The 19,127-nt window shown below is 43.9% G+C and overlaps 1 protein-coding gene across 3 annotated transcripts in view; it reads left to right on the forward strand.

Moving 5' to 3' along the window:
• EGFR (epidermal growth factor receptor) overlaps nucleotides 1–19,127 on the forward strand; it is a 172,874-nt gene that overhangs the window by 131,702 nt on the left and 22,045 nt on the right. For 2 of the 3 annotated variants that reach the window (XM_076330752.1, XM_076330753.1), the window contains exons 11-19: nucleotides 858–948; nucleotides 2,237–2,436; nucleotides 3,482–3,614; nucleotides 5,049–5,148; nucleotides 7,045–7,202; nucleotides 12,757–12,792; nucleotides 14,074–14,215; nucleotides 15,925–16,047; nucleotides 17,303–17,401. In XM_076330752.1, coding sequence (XP_076186867.1) covers nucleotides 858–948; nucleotides 2,237–2,436; nucleotides 3,482–3,614; nucleotides 5,049–5,148; nucleotides 7,045–7,202; nucleotides 12,757–12,792; nucleotides 14,074–14,215; nucleotides 15,925–16,047; nucleotides 17,303–17,401 — 1,082 coding nt within the window. Of the gene's footprint in view, nucleotides 1–857; nucleotides 949–2,236; nucleotides 2,437–3,481; nucleotides 3,615–5,048; nucleotides 5,149–7,044; nucleotides 7,203–12,756; nucleotides 12,793–14,073; nucleotides 14,216–15,924; nucleotides 16,048–17,302; nucleotides 17,402–18,614; nucleotides 18,871–19,127 lie in introns of those variants that run through there. The other variant, XM_076330754.1, reaches the window with a different exon arrangement.

The following is a 19,127-nucleotide window of genomic DNA, read 5'->3' on the forward strand; positions in this document are numbered from 1 at the left end:
TCCGGCTAAAAAAAGCCAAGCATGTTTCTATTTGTGGAAAACCTTTCAGCAGCTCCTTAGGGAAGCGTGCTCAGTGGCTTGCATCATCCTTGCGGAGACACTCTCTCCAGCCTGAAGAGCTCTTCCTTGGGGTGAATGTGTCTCCACGAGCACAAAGTGGCCAGCGGAGCCAAGTCTTGCACCAAGTATCAATTAAGAGCAATTTTGTTCAGCCCATTATAAAATGAGCGTAACATCAGAGCTGGGTCCACAGATGTGACTCCAGTTCCCCTTTTCTTTCTGTCCTTTACCTTTCTGGTTCACGTCGGGGTAGCAATGACTAACCTCAGAGCTTCATACAGCACCCTGCAACTTCCCAAATTCTCCCCCTCCTCCCGAGCGCCTCAGCTGAGCAGGGTAATCTGCTTACCTTAGCAAATCCATTCCAAGTGGCTGTCTCTTCTGCTCCATTTCTGCTTTATTTTCAGTTTTTCTCTTCCCTGAGGGCAGCTCACAAATGGGACGGAGCAATGCCTTTCTCCTGCAGCCTCTCAGCCTGGGTATCTGCTGGCAAGAGACATCACCAAGTCATCACTGGCGGCTCGGTGTGGCAGGATGTGCGGCTTACCGACACACTCATCTCTTGCGCTCCTAAGCCCTCATGGTGGGCTAAGAAATAAACTGTTTATAAAACAGGGTTTAAAAATATCTCCCTGCTCCCTAAAATGTCATGTTTCACTTTGAGATTCTCAGATAAGCACAGATAAGCACAAGCACCTTCTTCCAGCGCAGGAGGAGCTTGAGAAGGAGGTTCTGCTGCCAATACTGACCACGGTTTTATTTTTATTATTATTATTTTTTAATCTTCTTCATTTCAGGATTTTTGTTGATTCAGGCCTGGCCCAATAATGCTACTGATCTCTATGCTTTCGAAAATCTGGAGATTATACGAGGCAGAACCAAGCAACAGTAAGTCAATCGTGTCAGAGCAACTGCAAAAGAAACTCTGTTTAGATTTGCGTTTGTCTGAGCGCATGTCGTGGTTTAATCTCAGTTGGCAACTAAGCACCACGCAGCCGCTCGCTCACTCCCCCCCCACCCCGGTGGGATGGGGGAGAGAATTGGAAGAGCACAAGTGAGACAAACTCGTGGGTTGAGATAAAAACAGTTTAAGAATTGAAATAAAATGATAATAATAATAATATGATAATAATAATAATACACAAAGCAAGTGATGCACAGTACAATTGCTCACCACCCGCTGACCGATGCCCAGCCAGTCCCCGAGCAGCGGCCCCCCCCGGCCAGCTTTCCCCAGTTTATGTACTGAGCGTGACGTCACATGGTATGGAATGTCCCTTGGGCCAGTTTGGCTGTGCCCCCTCCCAGCTTCTTGTGCACCTCCAGCCTTCTCAGTCAGAGCATGGGAAGCTGAGAAGTCCTTGACTAGTGTAAGCACTACCCAGCAACAACTAAAACATTGGTGCATTATCAACTTTGTTCTCATCCTAAATCCAAAACACAGCATTGTACCAGCTACTAGGAAGGAAATTAACTCTATCCCTGCTGAAACCAGGACAGCGCACCAAGGTACCAAGCGGTGAGACGCAGGTCCCCAGACTGATGCAAAATGGGAAAAAGCCTGTGAGGAGTCAAGCACCATCTTTGTAGCAGTAGATAATGTGCCCTCGGGGAATGAGACCCTCAGCTCTGTGCTGCATGTGGAGGGCTGCCCTGAGCCTGCTCTAGGACCAGGCTCTCCCCCACCAGCCTGGAAGCGCAAGCAGGACAGAGAGCACCCTTTGCAGTCCAGGGCAAGTTACGATGTGATCAGAAGCACTTTGGGATTTGAGGTAGCTGGGCAGTCGGGGATGGAGACTGTGGCTGCCAGGCAGTGGGGACATCGGCAGTGCATCCAGTGCCCACCTGGGCTTACCCCGAGAGGAAGGGTGGCTTGGGGGAAGAGCAAAAAATAATAGCTGCTCTACCTACAACCACTGTTGCACATCATTTACTTGACAGGGCGCACATGTCCTGCCAGTTTTAGCTTAAAATACCCGTGCAAAACCAGATATGAGTATTGAAGTTGTTTTATGACAGGTATGTCATGTACCAGGTGTTAAGCTTAGAGGGCTGAGCAATGTCTTGAGTTTGCAGCAACACGTTTGAAAACCAAAAGAAAAATGTTATGAGTTAAACCCTGCTTACTAATTCTCTTTCTTCTGTGTTTTTTTCTTTTTGCCCATCTCCATTTTAGTGGCCAGTATTCCCTTGCCGTTGTTAACTTGAAAATACAGTCATTGGGGCTGCGGTCCCTCAAGGAAATAAGTGACGGAGATGTTGCCATTATGAAGAACAAGAACCTCTGCTATGCTGACACCATGGACTGGCACAGCCTGTTTGCAACTCAGAGCCAGAAAACAAAGATTATACAGAACAGAAATAAAAATGAGTGTGGTAAGTCAATGCTGCCTTCCTGCCCCCTGTGGAAGCTTGTGCTAAAATGCAAGAGTTATTCGAGCAAGGCTTTTTTCTCTCTATTCCCCTGGCTGCAAAATTCATCAGTGATATTGCTTTAATGAAGGTGGTGAGGGAAAAGTGGGATTTTTTCCCACTGAGGATGTGAACTTCATGGTGTCCAGCAGACGGGAAGGAGCTGCTTCATCACGATGGGCATAGTGAAGCCACGTAGGTTGAAGGACACAGAAGCAAAGTCCAAACATTGGACTTTTTTGACAGGGTCGAAGCTGTTGTTCAACCATGCTGCTGTAGACTGCAGTGGTCCCTGGGCCAAAATCTAGTTATTTCTCTTTGCAGAATATGAATTTGTTGTATTTTGGAAGTTGATCATAGAATCACAGAATTGTTTGGGTTGGAAGGGACCTTCAAAGATCATCTAGTCCAACCCCCCTGCTGTGGGCAGGGACATCTTTCACTAGATCAGGTTGCTCAAAGCCCCGACCAACCTGACCTTGAACACTTCCAGGGATGGGGCATTCACAACTTCCCTGGGCAACCTGTTCCAGTGTCTCACCACCCTCATCGTAAAAAATTTCTTCCTTATGTCCAGTCTATACCTACCCTCTTTCAGTTTAAAACCATTGCCTTGTCCTGTCACTACAGACCTTGGTAAAAAGTCGTTATAAGCCCCCTTTAAGTACTGAAAAGCTGCAATGAGGTCTCCCCGGAGCCTTCTCTTCTCCAGGCTGAACAACCCCAACTCTCTCAGCCTGGTACTGGTTTAGCTTTATTACATGGCTGTTAAGCTGTCACAGAGGAGATTGTTTTTATTTTGAAAGGCCAGAAGTCACTCTTAACTTCAGGCTTTGGGAATTAAGAGAAGCATGCTTATTCCTCTTCCACACTGCGAGGACCATTCACGTCTGCTTTGGAACAGGTTGGAGAAACTGGCTGGTCAGGAGGGAGTCACTCGCAGTGCTGTGTTTGCCCTCTCTCCTGCCTTAACGTCCATGGCCTTTTTTCTTGTCTCTTTCTCTCCCAGCCGCTGCCAGGCATGTTTGTGACCCCCTGTGCTCAGACGTGGGCTGCTGGGGCCCTGGACCCTTCCACTGCTTCTCCTGCAGGTTTTTTGATCGCCAGAAGGAGTGCGTGAAACAGTGCAATATCCTGCAAGGGTAAGGTGTCTGGGGAGTGCTTGAGGTTTGGCGATGATTTGGGGGTTTGGGGTTTTAGAACATGTTGTAGCTAGGAAGAAAGGATTTCACCAGCTTTGCACAGATGTTGTGTGAGCACAGTATGTAAAAAGAGGGAAAAGCTGCGAGCTGAGGTAGCTCTCCTTCCCCATTCAGCATTGCTTAGGAGTTTGCTCCTGCCACGGTGACTGCCATGAAAACGTCCCCTCAAGGCCACGAGGAGACTATCTGAAGGCCCAAGGAGGCTAAGCCTTACACTTCCTTCCCCTAAGAAATAAAGGAGCTTAAAGCCCTCCATGAAAATCCAAGCTATGCCTGTCACGTCAAGCGCATCGGGCAAGAGCCGGAGCCAGTTGCAGTCACCAGGAGCTCAGTCACCCCCGGCGCCAGGGCTTTACTGCTCAGTAGGCTTCCTTACTGCAAAGGGACTCTTATATTTGCTCAAATGAGCGGCTCGCCCTTGCAATTTGCAAAGTTGCCGTCAAGGGACAAGGAGCTTTCATCCGAAAAGCACTGGGAGCAGCAATTTCAGGTAAAATTATTGCTTCAGCTTTGCTCAGGCCAAGGAAAATGTATTGCTGCCTGTGTGTCAGGACTGCAGCTCGGCTGGGCTTTTCAGTCAGTTCAACAGGTGATGTAGGCAGGAAAGGCACGGCTAGCACTGAAAATTACATGGATTTTTTAATAAATCTTTCAAAGTTTGACTTTTAAAAATCATGAGTGTTAAGCAAGTACTTGACAGGGTGCTGATGCCCCTGATGTTTGTATTTGTCTAGCAACTTGCAGTTCAGCAGCTGTCTTTTTCGTAAGTGAATTCCCTCCAGCAGCTATTATGACCTGAAGGGCAGATCTGGGCATTTTTTGTGTCAAATGATGAGTAGATTTAGTTTAATTAATAACACCATTACTTGAAGTGGAACAGCTTTATTGCTATTGAAACCATCTGTTCCCAACTTTCATATTTTAATGATTTATTATGTGTTGTAGGGAGGGCATGAATTTAATTATCAGTGCATTGCTGTTTAACTATCCTAATTATTATTTGGAGCCTTGGAATCACTTGAACTGTTTTTGCTGATCTCTTTGCATCACTACCATTTAAAAGCCTTTGGAAATCATTGCGAATATTCTGCGTTGTTAGCTTAAAAGGGAAAGTAAACTAATTTGTAGTGTGCAATCTGGAGTACCATGTGTTTCACCGTCAACCAAATTTCCCTTACTCTTACCTCTCCCTGGTTGCACTGAGCAAGTGCTACCGGTGTAACCAGGAGGGTCCCCCTGCACCTTCTCCTGTCTCAGTACCATCACCCCGATCTATTTAAACTGGAAAAGTCAGGAAAAAGAGAGACGACCACAATTTATCACTCGCTAATCAGCCTGTTTTTTAATTATTTCTCTTTTTTTTTTGTTTTCCAGGGAGCCGAGAGAGTTTGAAAGGGACTCCAAGTGCCTCCCCTGCCACCCTGAGTGCCTGGTGCAAAACTCCACTGCGTACAACGCAACCTGCACTGGACCTGTAAGAGCAGATTCAGCTTAGCAAACCTGTGCCTCAGACCGTGTATTTATGCGTATTTCCCGTGTTGAGATAATCCTGAGGTCTCATTTACCCTTCTCCGGGATGGAGTGGAGGTGGGGGGGTTAGAGGGCAAGATCTCGGAGCAGGGGAGCAGAAACAGGAGAGGGAACCTCAGGGTGTTATTTCTTTTTCATGTCACCCATCATATGTGTAATCCACAGTCACAGGCATTGCAGGGCCTTTCTTTTTTGTGTCTTTTTACAGAAAAAAATGTAAGGCTTACTTACATATGTGACGATATGGTAATTTGGTGAATATTTCAGGAACATGTAGTTACTGAACAGCCAAGTTGGTGTGAACAAATTATATTTCCTTATTCAGAGGGAAAGAACTGTTAAAAATAGTGGATTAAAACAGTAGCTTTTTGCCTTTTTGAAAAGCCATGATAAAATTGTCATCAAAACTAGATATTTACTGGAAAATATTCAGGAATCAGTTTTTACTTAAAACCATGTTCCCTCCTCTAACTAGATTACAGTAAACACATGTATTAAAGTAAATGCAGGTGTAAGTTATGTTCAAAGAAAGGCGATCAAAACAAAATGATTGGATTTTTAAACTTGTTTAAATATTCCAAATTCACACAAAAGCTCCTTCTGCAAAAGTCAATACAGTGTAGCCTTGCTAGTCATCCAGAGTCTTCCTCAATTTTGTTCTTCTTTAATTTTGAAAATACTCTTTTGCGTTAGGAAATGTCCAGTTTGGTAGCAGTGCAAAATTACTTCCCTTTAATCTGCTCAAACTCATATCTTAATTGTAAAACTCTAATTCTCTGGTTTTTTGAGTGGGTAATTGAAATCCAATCTCCTGGTTCCATCACAGATCCTCCTCTGTGTTCCTTACCCCAACTCTTTAAACACCTCTTGCCATCCCCTGCCGCCACTGAGCGTTCGAGCGCTGCCCATCATCAGTCTGCAGAGTCGCTGCTCAGTAATGTGAATCATTTCCATCCTCCCTTCTAGCTTAGACCACCATGACCTAAGGGATGTTATTAACATTATAATCTCCTTCAGGCAGTGACCACCCCTTTGTTCCATATTTGCCCAGCATCTAGTAATCAGTCTATTAGAGTGGCCCTTAGACATTACAGTAATTAAAATAATCTTCCTATAGCATGTCTTACTGTACTCCCACTGAAACCAGCACTGTGGATCTGGTCTGGTGTTTCTCCATAGTAGAATTTGACCCAGAATTGCTGGTTTCCCTGCTTTAAAATATTTAGGGCATTCCTGGTGCTGTTATAGTCTGAATAAAAGCAGTTCTGCCAAAAATGGCCAAAGGCAATGCCTTTAAACACAAACTAAGTGCTCTTCAAAGTAAAAAAAAACCACATGGACTCCTTGGGTTGCCTCCTAATCCCCTGCTTCTACCTAACAGAGGAAAGAATCTGTGCTGAGAAACAGGAAAATAATGATTTGAGGCCAGTACTTCAGGGAGGTGTCAGCAGGTCCAGCTCCATCGTTTTAAATCGTGTGATGGTAGATTGCACCAGGCAGCAGCCTGGCCCTTTGCTTTTGAGCTTACCCCTTATCAAGGTGCCATTAAATTATTCCCCATTTTAAATGAAAAATGAAAACTTTCCAAGCAGACAGAAGGCAGGGAAAAAAAGCAGCAACACTGAAACTCAAGAAAATATTAGCTTTAAACATCAGGTACTGCCTTTTGTACAGTCCATCCTACAAGAGCAAATACTTGCAAGAATATCAGATAGCAAGGTAATAAAACCAGATGATGCTGAAAACTTCCATCGGTGGAAGGCATTTAGATTTATATTCTGAATTTCCTCCTGAATAGGCTGATGTAAGGGCATTATAAACACGCTGTTTCTCTTTGCAGGGCCCCGACAATTGCATGAAGTGTGCCCATTTTATAGACGGCCCCCACTGCGTGAAATCCTGCCCGGCAGGGGTTCTGGGTGAGAATGACACCCTCGTCTGGAAATACGCCGACGGGAATGCTGTTTGCCAGCTCTGCCATCCAAACTGTACCCGGGGGTGAGTAAAGCCTCGGGCTGAATGGAAACAGCTGGGGGGGTGGGGGGGTGGGGGGCTCATCTCGAGCTCTTTCCCTTTCTAACGGTCCCATTTCAAACCACCGAGAAGAAAAAGCAGGGAGCGAGAGAGGTCAGGAGTACGCAGGTAACAAGCAGAGTGCAGTGGACTTTGTGAATAGGAAAAGTTCAGTGGCACTTCTTCTTTACACAAAAAAAAAAAAAAAAAAAGAGGAAAAATGTTTCAGGGGGTTTGAAACAGGTTTGTTTCTTGATTTAAATAGGAAACTTCCTGGAATTTTACAGAACTCACCCACCAGTGATGCACTTTCTGTTTTTTTCCCACCTGGCTTGGTGTTGGGTCCTCTGTTTTTTGGGAGGAACATCAGTGACATCTGGTGGATGCTGGGCTCCCAGGGCCCATTTTTCTCTGCACCTTTCATTTTTCAGGAGGGAAATCCCAGTGAGGTACCACAGTGATTTTCTTTCTTTCCTTCTTTCCATATGCTAGCACTTGGTCTGAGTTTCAAGCCTTGCTTGCCTCCTGAGTGTGGCTTTATTAATGGGTATCACGGTAAACCCAATCTGTATGAACCATTTTTGTCCTCGTTTGGGGGCACACTTAAACCACCACCTATATTGAGCTGTGAATTCAACTGTATTTAACCTACGTGACAATAAGTAACAGGGCTGCAGCTGTCTCCTCTCCTGGTTCCCGACCTGCAAAGGACACGGGATGTGCAGTAAGAGGTTTTAGGTTTTGAGACTTGATTGTTGGACTGTGATGCTTTCAGAGCAAAAAAACGACCCACATTTAGTATCTTTTTCTTCACAGGCTCCTACCCTGTACCCTGCAGGTCTGTCCAATCCAAAATCCTTCTGTAATATGCCTGTAATATGTGTTGCAAGAGAGAAGTTGTAACACTGGCCTCCAACTATATTGAGACCAACCATCATCCCATTGTATATTTAGCGAATTCAACTGTCAGGCCATTAAAGAGCAGAGTGCCCAGGCCCCTACCTTCATGGAGAAAAGGAGATGAAGGGTTAAAACAGCAAGTAACGGCCCTTCCTAGTGCTCGCAGCGAATTCAGTGCTCTGGTTTTCAGATGGTAGCTGCAACAGCCATGTGGGTTTGGCATGATTTACAGCGATGCACCCTATGTTTTGTTACAGTTGCAGGCAAGGCTTATCAGGGCTTCCCATCACACTCCTGAGAACAAATGATCTCAGTTGAAAAGGGATCTTAATAACTTTGCTCTTTATTAATGACCTCAATAGTCCCTACTGATACAAACTGGCCACAGGGATCCAACATCCTTCTTCTAACTGGCCACATGAAAACGCAGCTGATTATTGGAGCAGCATAATGGGTAACCACATCTGAATAAGGCTTTCAACTGCGCGGCCTCGGTAGCGAGATTAAACACTAGACTCGAATGCAAACGTGGAGAACATAACCTGCCAGACATGGATGTAGCTGCAAGCCACGCAGTGGCTCTTTGTGCACAAGCAAGTCCCCAGAGCAGAGTTCATCAGAAAAGTCCATTCCTGCCTGGCTTTAGCAGTGGGTGGGTATACCACAGGAGTATGGCAGGTGACGGAGGTAGGGTAAGGAGAGGTTTTTGAAAGTTAGGGGTACCCAACATATGGCTCAGTGTATTTGGCCCTGTCTTATGAAGGCAGAACATAAAAAGTAGTACCAATTTCATCTCTTACGTGAAAGAACTGGGCTAAGTTTGCCACAGTTATATTGTGGACATGCTCAATGGCCCTGTTCGAGTTGCTGCCCAAATGCAGCAGAAGAAATAGGCTGTATCCCTGAAGAGCTCAAGAGAGCTAAGAGATGGTAGTGTTACTATTTTTGCTTTACAGATGGGACATCTGAGGCTAATGGCATTGATGAGTAGGGAGCCAGTGTCAGAGGCATAATCTGGGAACGTGCAGTCTGGCGCAGCATTTTCCCTGTGAAGGCAATCAATCAGTAGTGCCACTTACTTCTCTTCACGCCTTTCCCTTGTTGTGCTGCGGGAATGGGATCTGTTCAGCAGTGGGTGGAAAACATCTGTCTCGCAAAGTTTTTGCATCCTTAGAAACCACAGTCTCAGCGATTTCTGCATGACAAGAAACAACAACTTTATTTCTGTCCCTGTCCAATTTCATGGCTAGAGCCCACAAAATCTTATCAGCATGATTAAGTGCACTGAATTCAGTAGTCATGTAAGTAACGGTTTCCAGGATCTGGCTCTATTTTCCTTATTTGAAGAAGCTGCAAGTAAAGACGACTTCTCTTGCCAGCTGAGCTTTGTCACGAATTTTGGTTTTTTACTTTAGGTGTGCTTACTGGTAGTGCATCGCTTCCTCTGTATCGCCATGAAGAATCCCATCTAGGCTAATTTTCTTTGCTGAGTCATTTGTTCAGCCTTCATTAGAAAACAGAAGGGAGGTAGCTTTCTCCTGCTCAGCCCAAAAGACCCCTTCTCTCCCATTTTCCCTGTAACTGCTTGGGGATTTTGTACACTAGCTTCCTTTTGCCTCTAGTACAGCTGAGAAAATACACTCCGATAAAGACAGCGACATCCCAAAAGCCCTGGAATTACCCCATTTATACCTCCAGCAACTAATGAAAGACACCAGCTTGATTAATCTGCTCAGCGTTGAAGGATTTGGTTTTCCCTTGCCACTTTCCCAGAGCACGGGAATTAAATTCAGCCACAGTGGGGTAGAAGAGCAAGAAGGAGAGAAGCCACAACTGTAGCTAATAGCATTGGCTGACGCGTCCTGCCTCCGCAGTCACTACCAACACTATGTGTCTCGCCAGTCTTCATGTTAAATGCCGGGGGATTTTAGGCAGGGGTGAGAAAGCGGCCGGGGGTCCAAGAGGGAAGATTGCAGCAGCTCAGTGCAAATGTGATGACTTTGTCACGCTCTGAAGGTTAATGAGAAAGAAAGGGCAGAGGAAAGTTCTTGTAAGGCTTTAAAAAGCCCAATGGCTTTCCATTTCTTTTATGACTGTGAAGTAACTTAAGGTGTTAAAGTGTGAGTTCCCTCTGAAAGGCCATAAATCATAGCAACTTGGCTGTATTGCATCAAATTAGGAGCTATGGGTTGAGGAGAAAGTTGTTAAAATCTTGATGGATTTGGGAATTAAATAGCTGTGTCTGCACTGGGACGAGTAATATTTACGTAGACAGATGAAATGCTGAGTTCAGGATGCAATAGTTTTCAGGGACTGTACACAGCACTAATTTTCCAATAAGTAGAGAAATATTTCAGAAACTACAACTGCTGCTAGATTCCATCTGATATATCCATAAGATCTTGAGGCAGTTCATAACACAAGGTCACATTTGTCATTTTGGTTTCTGTAAGCAGAATAAAAACGATTCAGGAATGGAAAAAATGATTGTTTAGATTCCATAAAACCTGGGTCACTTATATTGGGTGTCATCATAAAATTCCACATTAAGAAAGATGGTTATATTTAGTCCTGGATGGATATTTGTCATAGGCTTTTTTTCTCCTTTGACTTGTGAAATGAATCAGAAAATCACGTGGGATTTGAAAAGCACAAGCTGATCTGTCATTTTCTTCCCAAACACCTTTTTACTTTATCCCACTAGACTTGATATTGATGGATTTGTGTGGGAAATAATTTTAAAAAAGAAGGGGACAGATGAAAATCTACACCTCTCCTGCTTCTGCTTTCTGGTGTAGGAAAACAACTGGTTGGACATTCCTCAGACTGTAGATACTGTCCCCTCAGCCAATTTTTTTTGCTGTTAGGAAGCGCATGGAGGACTTGCCATCCTAAAGTAGCATGGCAAATTGGTATTTTTAGGAAGACATAATTTGAGGGACCACAGTCACATTCTGAAATGTGAGGTCTTTTATGTTCATAACTTTACCGGGAGAAGCTGCACATGTTTTGTTGCATTAGCATATAGAAATTCAGATCTGGGTGGTAGAGCATGATAGGATGAGGTCTTGGGTCCTAGATCCATTTTCTGTTGAGTTCCCAAAGAGAGAAGCCCAGTGCAAAGTGAGATACGTCTCCTGTGACCGTAAGCAAGCTGGTGGTTCCGCTCTGCACGTGCAGCCTCTCTGTGCTTACTTACACAACTGAGCAAACAAACCAAGCCGTAGGCAGACAGGGAACGCTAACAAAGCTGAGTGCCCCGGATCCAAGAACCGGTATGCACACAGCACTTCCAGCATGTCCAGGACACCGGGATGCACATTCTTGCATGGGAGCCCAGTGAACTCACAAGACCTTCCAGATGCTGGGTCTTGGAGCACTGTGTTGGCCCAGAAACAAGGCAAATACACGAGGGAAGATCAGAGTAATGAAAACAAACAAACAAGCAAACAAAAACCCAATAAAATGAGTAGTTGCTTCACCTCTTCCTCCCCCAGACCTAGATCAAGTTATGAGATAAGATCTGCAACTCCACCTGCCGTTTTGAAATTTTTCTGTTTCCTCCTCTCAGCGAGAGGGAATTCAGAGCAGTTTTCCTGGCACAGGCTCACTCCTTACCCCCTGCTTGACCTCCTCTGGAGTTGTTTTGGGATGATCCATTTTCTTTAGGTCAGTGCAGGGAGCAGATACCACAAACTGGACTTTTCTCCTTGCTGTGCTCTGTTTTTCAGAGGTGATGTAACCCTCTCTGTAATGCTCTCCTTCCTCAGTAGACACTACAAAGACCACAATTCCCATGAAGAGCATACATCTTGTAGCCCAGCAGCACTTAGGGAATGCACGTTGCCTCTCACACCCGTTAGACCATCAAGTTAATGCAGTCACTGTGTTTTCATCCATGTTGTTTTTTGCATTGGGCTGCCAAATTGAATTTCGGGCATTTTAAACTCAAATGGAGGGTGAATGACTTGCTAGTAGAGTTTCTGGCTCTCTGGATAACTGTCATAACCTGTTTACATTACCAGTAACATAAGACCTTAGATTCTGAAAAAAAAATGTCATGGACACATACCAACAGACTATAGCTGAAGGGAGTGCTGTCAAATCCTGTTTTCTGATGGGAGCGTGTATCTGCTACCCAAGTTTTCCATTGCAATAGAAAGTTTTGAAATTGGAATCTTTTACTTATCAGGAAACAAGGATTATGCAGGAGGGTCTGCAGTGACACGTTTCCATGTGGCTTTCTGCTCTTGTGCAGGGGAGAGGCTACTTCTGTCCTCCTCCACAGTCAGCCCTGAGCTTCTGTGCTAACACAGATGTCCACACAGAGCCAGGGAATCCAGGTCCATTTGAATTTTGTGTATCTATGTCCTCCCTCCATTCTACCACATGATAGAAAGTTGTTTTAAAATATTCTTTAAACTGAGTATGCAGCATAACTATGCCTCTAGATAAAAGATTTTGGAGCAAGGCCATTGACTGATATTTAATAGAGTGTATGACTATTATAAATTCCTATGTTAATACTTGGACTGCTCTGAAACACAAACTTTTCAATCAGTAGCACTCTTCTTAGTTGGAATTATGGAAGTATGTATGCCAGAGCTAATATGTTTGTAATGTTCACTTGTTTTTACAGGTGCAAAGGGCCAGGTCTTGAAGGCTGTCCAAACGGGTGAGTATTTCATCTGCTACAATTAACGACAGAGCTGGAAAGAATGCATGGGTGTTTACATTTCCACACTGGACACTGGAAGGCTGGGTCTAGAGTTAAGTCTTCAGCTCTGTACAGGGAAGTGACAGATTAGAGCAGGCTCCAACCTATAAAAATGATTTAAAGAACTAAGAAATATTCCTACTGGCACAAGACTCCAAAACCTTGTTCTGTTTAGCTCGTTTGTCAAGGTGAGACCTGGGATCTGTTACTGGAGAACAAAAGGAGGAGCTGGAAAAAGAAAGGATTAAGGGCTAGTGGCAGAGAGAGATATGTACAGGATTGATACGGTTACCTGCATTACAGGGGAGTCATCTCAGAGACCCAGGGGGTCTTTTCCAGCCCTGTGATCTGTACATCTCTAACTGCTCTGTGCACAGATGGGCATTCATTCTTCACACTAGACCTTATGTTGCACTGTTTGGCCTTATGACTTGCTCAAGGTCATGCAACTAAGCAGACAGGCTTCTCTGATTAAGAGAAAGGGATTTAGTTTCTGGCCACAAAGTCACGCTATGGCAAGACAAATTCAGCCTAGAGGTACTGTTAAAAAGTGACTCTATCTAATAGTAATCCCTGGGGCAACTTAGAAAGAGCTGTGATGGATTTCTAAGTACAGACCAAAAAACAACCTTGGAAAACAGGTTTTTCTTTTCAACTTAAATTTGAAATGACCCAGGCTCTAATAAAGAGGCAGCAATCTGTACGTACAACGTGGATGGTTCACACATTACCTGGCCTCAGACATTTGTACTTTGGGAGGAGGGCCGATGATCTGTTCATTGTAACCCTTACAGCATGCCCCCCCCCCCCCGCCCCCCGTAAAGGTGAGATGTCAGCTTCATTGCTGGTATCACAACTGCATATGCCATCTTGATATCACCTTCTCTCCACGTGCTTCGTGTATCTGATCACATGTGGGCTGCCCATGGCTGGCATATATAGACATCACAGATTTGATGCTCGTGGGTTTGTCAGAGAGAGGAGAAATCCCCTCGCTTAAGCTACGAGGATCAGCTCCAGTTACGAGTTTGAGAGAAGTGAAGACTTTGAGCAGGTTACTGGATGAGAAACTTAAAAATACAGATGCCCAAGATATCTGAAATGTCAAATAGGCTTAAGTGGATGTCCAAAGTGTGTGTTTGCTCAAAACCTAAGGCTTCATGGAACCTCTGTAGGGTTTTTTTAAAATCTTACACCTAAGCATTTTTTTCTCTTTCTGCATCCCCTCCTGTCTTGCAGCTCCAAAATCCCATCTATCGCAGCTGGCGTTGTCGGAGGTCTCCTGTGCCTGGTAGTGGTCGGCTTGGGCATCGGCCTTTACTTGCGGAGGCGCCACATCGTCAGAAAGCGGACCCTGCGCCGGCTGCTGCAGGAGAGGGAGGTGAGCACCGCCGACACAGCTGTAACACCGGCTGCTTTATTTGGGGCAATGGGTGCCACCTCCTCGTACCAGAGAATTAAAGCACTATGTGTCTGCCTTGTAACTCAACAAGCCCTTGGGTTGGCAAACACATCATCTGCCGCGCTAGTCGGAAAAGAGGCGGTGTGCACCTAACACCTTCTCACTTAATCTCGTCTGATCCCTCTGGATATAATTTTCAAAAGCTTTAGGGGATTTAGATGTCTAAATCTGAATGAAAATCATTGAGATTGTCTACTCTGAAAAAACTATGCCTTCAGGGTGAGGTGCAATGTGTTTGCTGATCCATACCACCTTGCTGTGTAGACCCTCAGCCTCGAATCATTTCTCCCTCCAGACAAGCCTTGAGGCTGCTGTGGCAACTTGGGCGCTTTTGAAAATTTTACCCCCTTGATCAGGCGTATGTCTGATCCCGTGGAAAAAAATGAGAGAGAAAGGAGAGGAGGGAAAGGAATTGAGGAAGTGTTTGTGTCTTGTGTTCGGTTTGGTTTTAGCACAAAAAACCCACAAAGCCATCAAAGTGAATGGTTCACCCTGTTGGGCATGAACAAGGTTTTTACACTGCTTTTTCTTTTCTTTATGGTTTTGTGTGCGTTACAGCATCACCTTCTGGGTACCTCACATATAAAATAGCAAAATTCATTATCTTGGATTAAAGCCGCTCTTTTATGATTAGCCCCCTTCTCTTTCTAGTCCAATCCTAGTAAATAATTAGCAAATTGTATTTAGCATTCTGCTAAAAGCCCAGTTGCAGCTTCCCTTTTTGCTTGCTGGCTTTGCAAAGTCAGCTGCTAAAATCCTTAGAAAAAAAGCTGTCCTGCTTTTTAATGCATTACCTAACAATATTTTGCATACCACTGTATTCTACAGTTGTGATAGTAGACTTCAGTTTGTGCTCAGCTCATATTGTACCCTCTGGACTCCTCAAAATGAGGATATTTCATAACAACAGAAAGATTGCTGGCCCGCTAAAATCAGATTGTATCTAACTAAATACAGTTTTATTCAAAGGAAAGGAAAAGAAAGAGCACTAAGGGAAAAAGCTGACTTATGCATCAAAAAAGTGTTAAATATCTTTATTTGGAGGGCATTACTGCTGTTTTCAATAAGGCTTGGATCAAATTTTGAAAACATCGATAGTCAGTTCAACATCTCCTTTTTTATTGAGAAAAGAATCACTCTCAGAGTTTCAATTGCTGCTTGTAAACCCTGTGGTCTGGGGGAGCCACTGGTACCATGGGAATTTCATCCAGTTAAACAGGAGCAGACCTGAAAGGTTGCAGGTGATTCTTGCCCATTATTTAAAACATTTTTATAATTTATTCACAAGTTCAAAAAAAAATCTTCTTTAGGATCTGTGGTAATTACATTGTTCTTCATGCCATGTGTGTTAAGGCTTTGAAGTCAAAGCCTTCATTTGAACAGTTAGTATTCCTTCATTCTCCTTCAAAATGGCAGTCGCCACTCTCTGATTGATTTTACCTCTGAAATTTGGAGCAACTCTAGATATTTATTGCTGCAAGTCAGAGTGGAGCTGTCCTCCCATAAAATTCACATGGAATAAAATGTTCATTATTTTAAAGGAAGGATTTATTTGCTTCTCCAAAGTGTGCTGCTTGCTGTCCTCCTAGACTGTATATCCTTCTAATGTCTTCTTTTCTCTGCACCAGCTTGTCGAACCACTGACACCCAGCGGGGAGGCACCGAACCAGGCTCATCTGAGAATTTTAAAGGAAACAGAATTTAAAAAAGTCAAAGTTTTAGGCTCTGGAGCTTTTGGCACTGTTTATAAGGTAAGATCACCATGTTTCTCTTCCCCTTTTCGTCTTGCTCCCTCATCCAGAAGCCACCCAAACAAAGCATGAACTGGGAGCTGCGATCATTGTGTAGATTTTTTTTTAAACTAGATTTTATAGTATGTATATATTGAATGGTAGGGAGATGACTCAATCATCATTAGTTGAGTTATGAATCGGGTAACGTGGGAAGTTTTACATAAGATGTTGCCAAAGCCATACTGCTGAACCTGGAGGACAAAGATCTTGACTTTAAAACTAACACAGCCAAATATACCCTGTTGTGAATATTAGGAAAAAAAGAAATGCACTTTGGTCAGCTCAGTGCTAAGCCATTTTTCTGTGTGGTCTGGAGTCTTGTTTTTATAATTGTCAATCACTCTTTCATTAGAACTGACTCAGATACGTGGAAGTGTCTACACACCTTCAGTTGTGTAGGTCCACAAGGTATTTTTTCTCTTGGTGTTTGTTTATCCTCTGTGTTTCTTCTTCACCAAGTTCCACTTTTCTGTGCTCCTCCTTTTATTCAGGATATGTGTTTCAGGCTTTGCCAGTAGTACTGAAATATAAACTGTAGATTCATATCTCTCTATATAAAGCTCTATATTCTGGAGCAGGCTTCCAGCTGTGGCTAGGAACTTCAGGGCACAAATCCCATTGACCGCTGAAAATGTGCACCTACATTGGTGGGTACTTCAGCAGAGTGTCCTCACAGTGCCACGCTGTTCACCTGCCACCTAAATGGCCTCCTGACACTATAGAAGTAGAGCACTGAACCAGTTGGACATAAACCTACCTGACACTGCATACGTTTAGGACTGGGTTATTTGTACAGTATAGATGCCATCTTGTTTTCCTGAGAAAATGCCAATTCTTTTCATTCCATGATTTATAAAGTGGAAGTGGCAAGGTTCTGCACATGCAGTTGCTGTAATGCGCCAATTAGTTAGATTTCCATCCGCAAAAGTTGCTTTTTATGCATCTCTTGGGCTATTTATACAGGGACAGTAATGAACGTGGTTTTTCAAAAAAATATGGTAGAGGTGACTGAAAGAGAAATACCACTCACTCCATTAACAGGATTTTGTTAATGCCCACAAGACACGTTTTTTGCATATTTTTGTTGTCTGCCATGTCTTCCCATTGCTCAGAATATTTAAGTCTACTCAGAAGATGTAAAATGTATATGTAATTGTGAGAATTAACCTGTTAGATATAAGACTGAGTAACTCTTGGTTCTTCTTTTTGGTAGGGACTTTGGATCCCAGAAGGGGAGAGGGTTAAAATTCCTGTTGCTATTAAAGAGTTGAGAGAGGCTACATCACCAAAAGCCAACAAGGAAATACTTGATGTAAGTTTTCATGTTTGTTTTGTCAAGTTGTCAGTGGTCTGTGGATTTTCCTCTGTAACAACTAAAGGGATTTCAGGATTTTGGGTGAGAAGAAATATTTTGCACCCCAAACTGTATTCTCCATCTAGAAGTACTGGGCTTTGCAGCCCAGTCTGTGAAGTGCTTTTGTGTCTCCTATGAACCCCTTGCTTGCAGTCCAAATACTGATGTTATACTCGTGGGGTAGCACTTGAGGAGAGGTCAGGACCATACATTTACAGCTAATTCTGTTTTCTTTATTCTGATGTTTCAGGCCTTAAACTGTGGCATTCATTGCCATTATGGCAGTAGAACTAAAACCAATAACAACATATCTAATGACTTTTGAATCCTGACATTGCAGATTGTCATAAGCTAGTTGCTTGGTTACATAGGATTAAATTAACTATAAATCCAAAAGAAAAAAAATACCCCAGCTGCCTGACTTCTCTGCCATGAACAGCAAGAAATTATCTCACTTCCCGAAAGAGGCATGGGAATTTTATTCTCTTGCTTGAATATAGCTCATCGCTTCAGAAAACAGGGGAAAAGGCTATGGGACATTGTTTCAGGAGTTTATAAATGTGTGAGTTTACAACGGGTGAGCCAGAGTCCTAAATACAAAGTTCCCTGAATTTGGAATAGCTAAAAATCTGAACTCTGTCACTAGGTCTGAAGCCATACAACATAAAGCACCAAGGATATATATTTATATATGAGGAAAGGAAAATGCTGAGCACAGAGAGGAGCACTCAGATGCTCAGTATATGTTCAGTTCAGCTTCCCTGTGCTGCGGTTCAGTCCTCAGCGACAAGAAACGCATTGCGTGTGTGTGTGTGTGTGTCCTGTCCAGCCCTTTGAGCCCTGAGCTGGAGCCTGCTGGGTCACTCTGGAGGACTGGTCAGCCCAGGGACTCCCCAAGCAACACAGTGTATTTGGTACAGATGAAGTCTTTAAGCTTCTCCTTGTTATACCTGCATGAGTGTGCGTCTAGAAAGCGTAGGTTGGAAGCCTGGATTTGGCAAGGGCTCATCTATCAAGTGCTTGTTTGCAGGGACAGGGCACACGTCCCTGGTACATCCCAAATGGACCTGTGAAGTGCAGGTCCACAGCTTGGGACAGCCTGTTTGCATGGAAGTAGTGGTCCTTCAGCCATGGGGAAAAATGTGGATTTTTTTTTTTTTTATTTTGGTAGGAACTGAAACACTTCAGCAGGAAATTTATCTTAAAAAAAATAATAATCCAGCTTTGGACAGCAAATGACACCTCAGGTAGGAAGGCTCATCTCAAATGGTTCAATCTGGCGAAGATCTTAACAAAAGGCCAAGTCTCATAGTGAGAAGTGTCAGGATGAATGGCTGTGAACAAACCTACCTGTGCTACTGATGGTGATAAAGCACACTGGATTTTTCCAATCACCCTGAATAAACAGCGTTATTCCAATACATTTCTTCAACAGATCGTGTGTTATGTACCATATGATTTGATACGTGTATTGCGGCAATGCAAAAGAATAGGTGGTCCATCTCAGAATCCATACACAAAGCAATTCCATCCTGATTTAATTTAGTTAGACTCCCGGCCAGTCTCAGCCCTTCCCCAGGTCTCCGACCCGTGTGACCCTGGTCCCTGCCCCTCGCCTGCCTGCGGGCAGGCTGCGGTCCCTCCCTTCGCTGGCATTCCCCACACTGAGGAGCTGGCAAAGATG

The sequence above is a fragment of the Aptenodytes patagonicus genome, chromosome 2, assembly GCF_965638725.1.
Source record: "Aptenodytes patagonicus chromosome 2, bAptPat1.pri.cur, whole genome shotgun sequence".
In the NCBI taxonomy this organism is placed as follows: domain Eukaryota; kingdom Metazoa; phylum Chordata; class Aves; order Sphenisciformes; family Spheniscidae; genus Aptenodytes; species Aptenodytes patagonicus.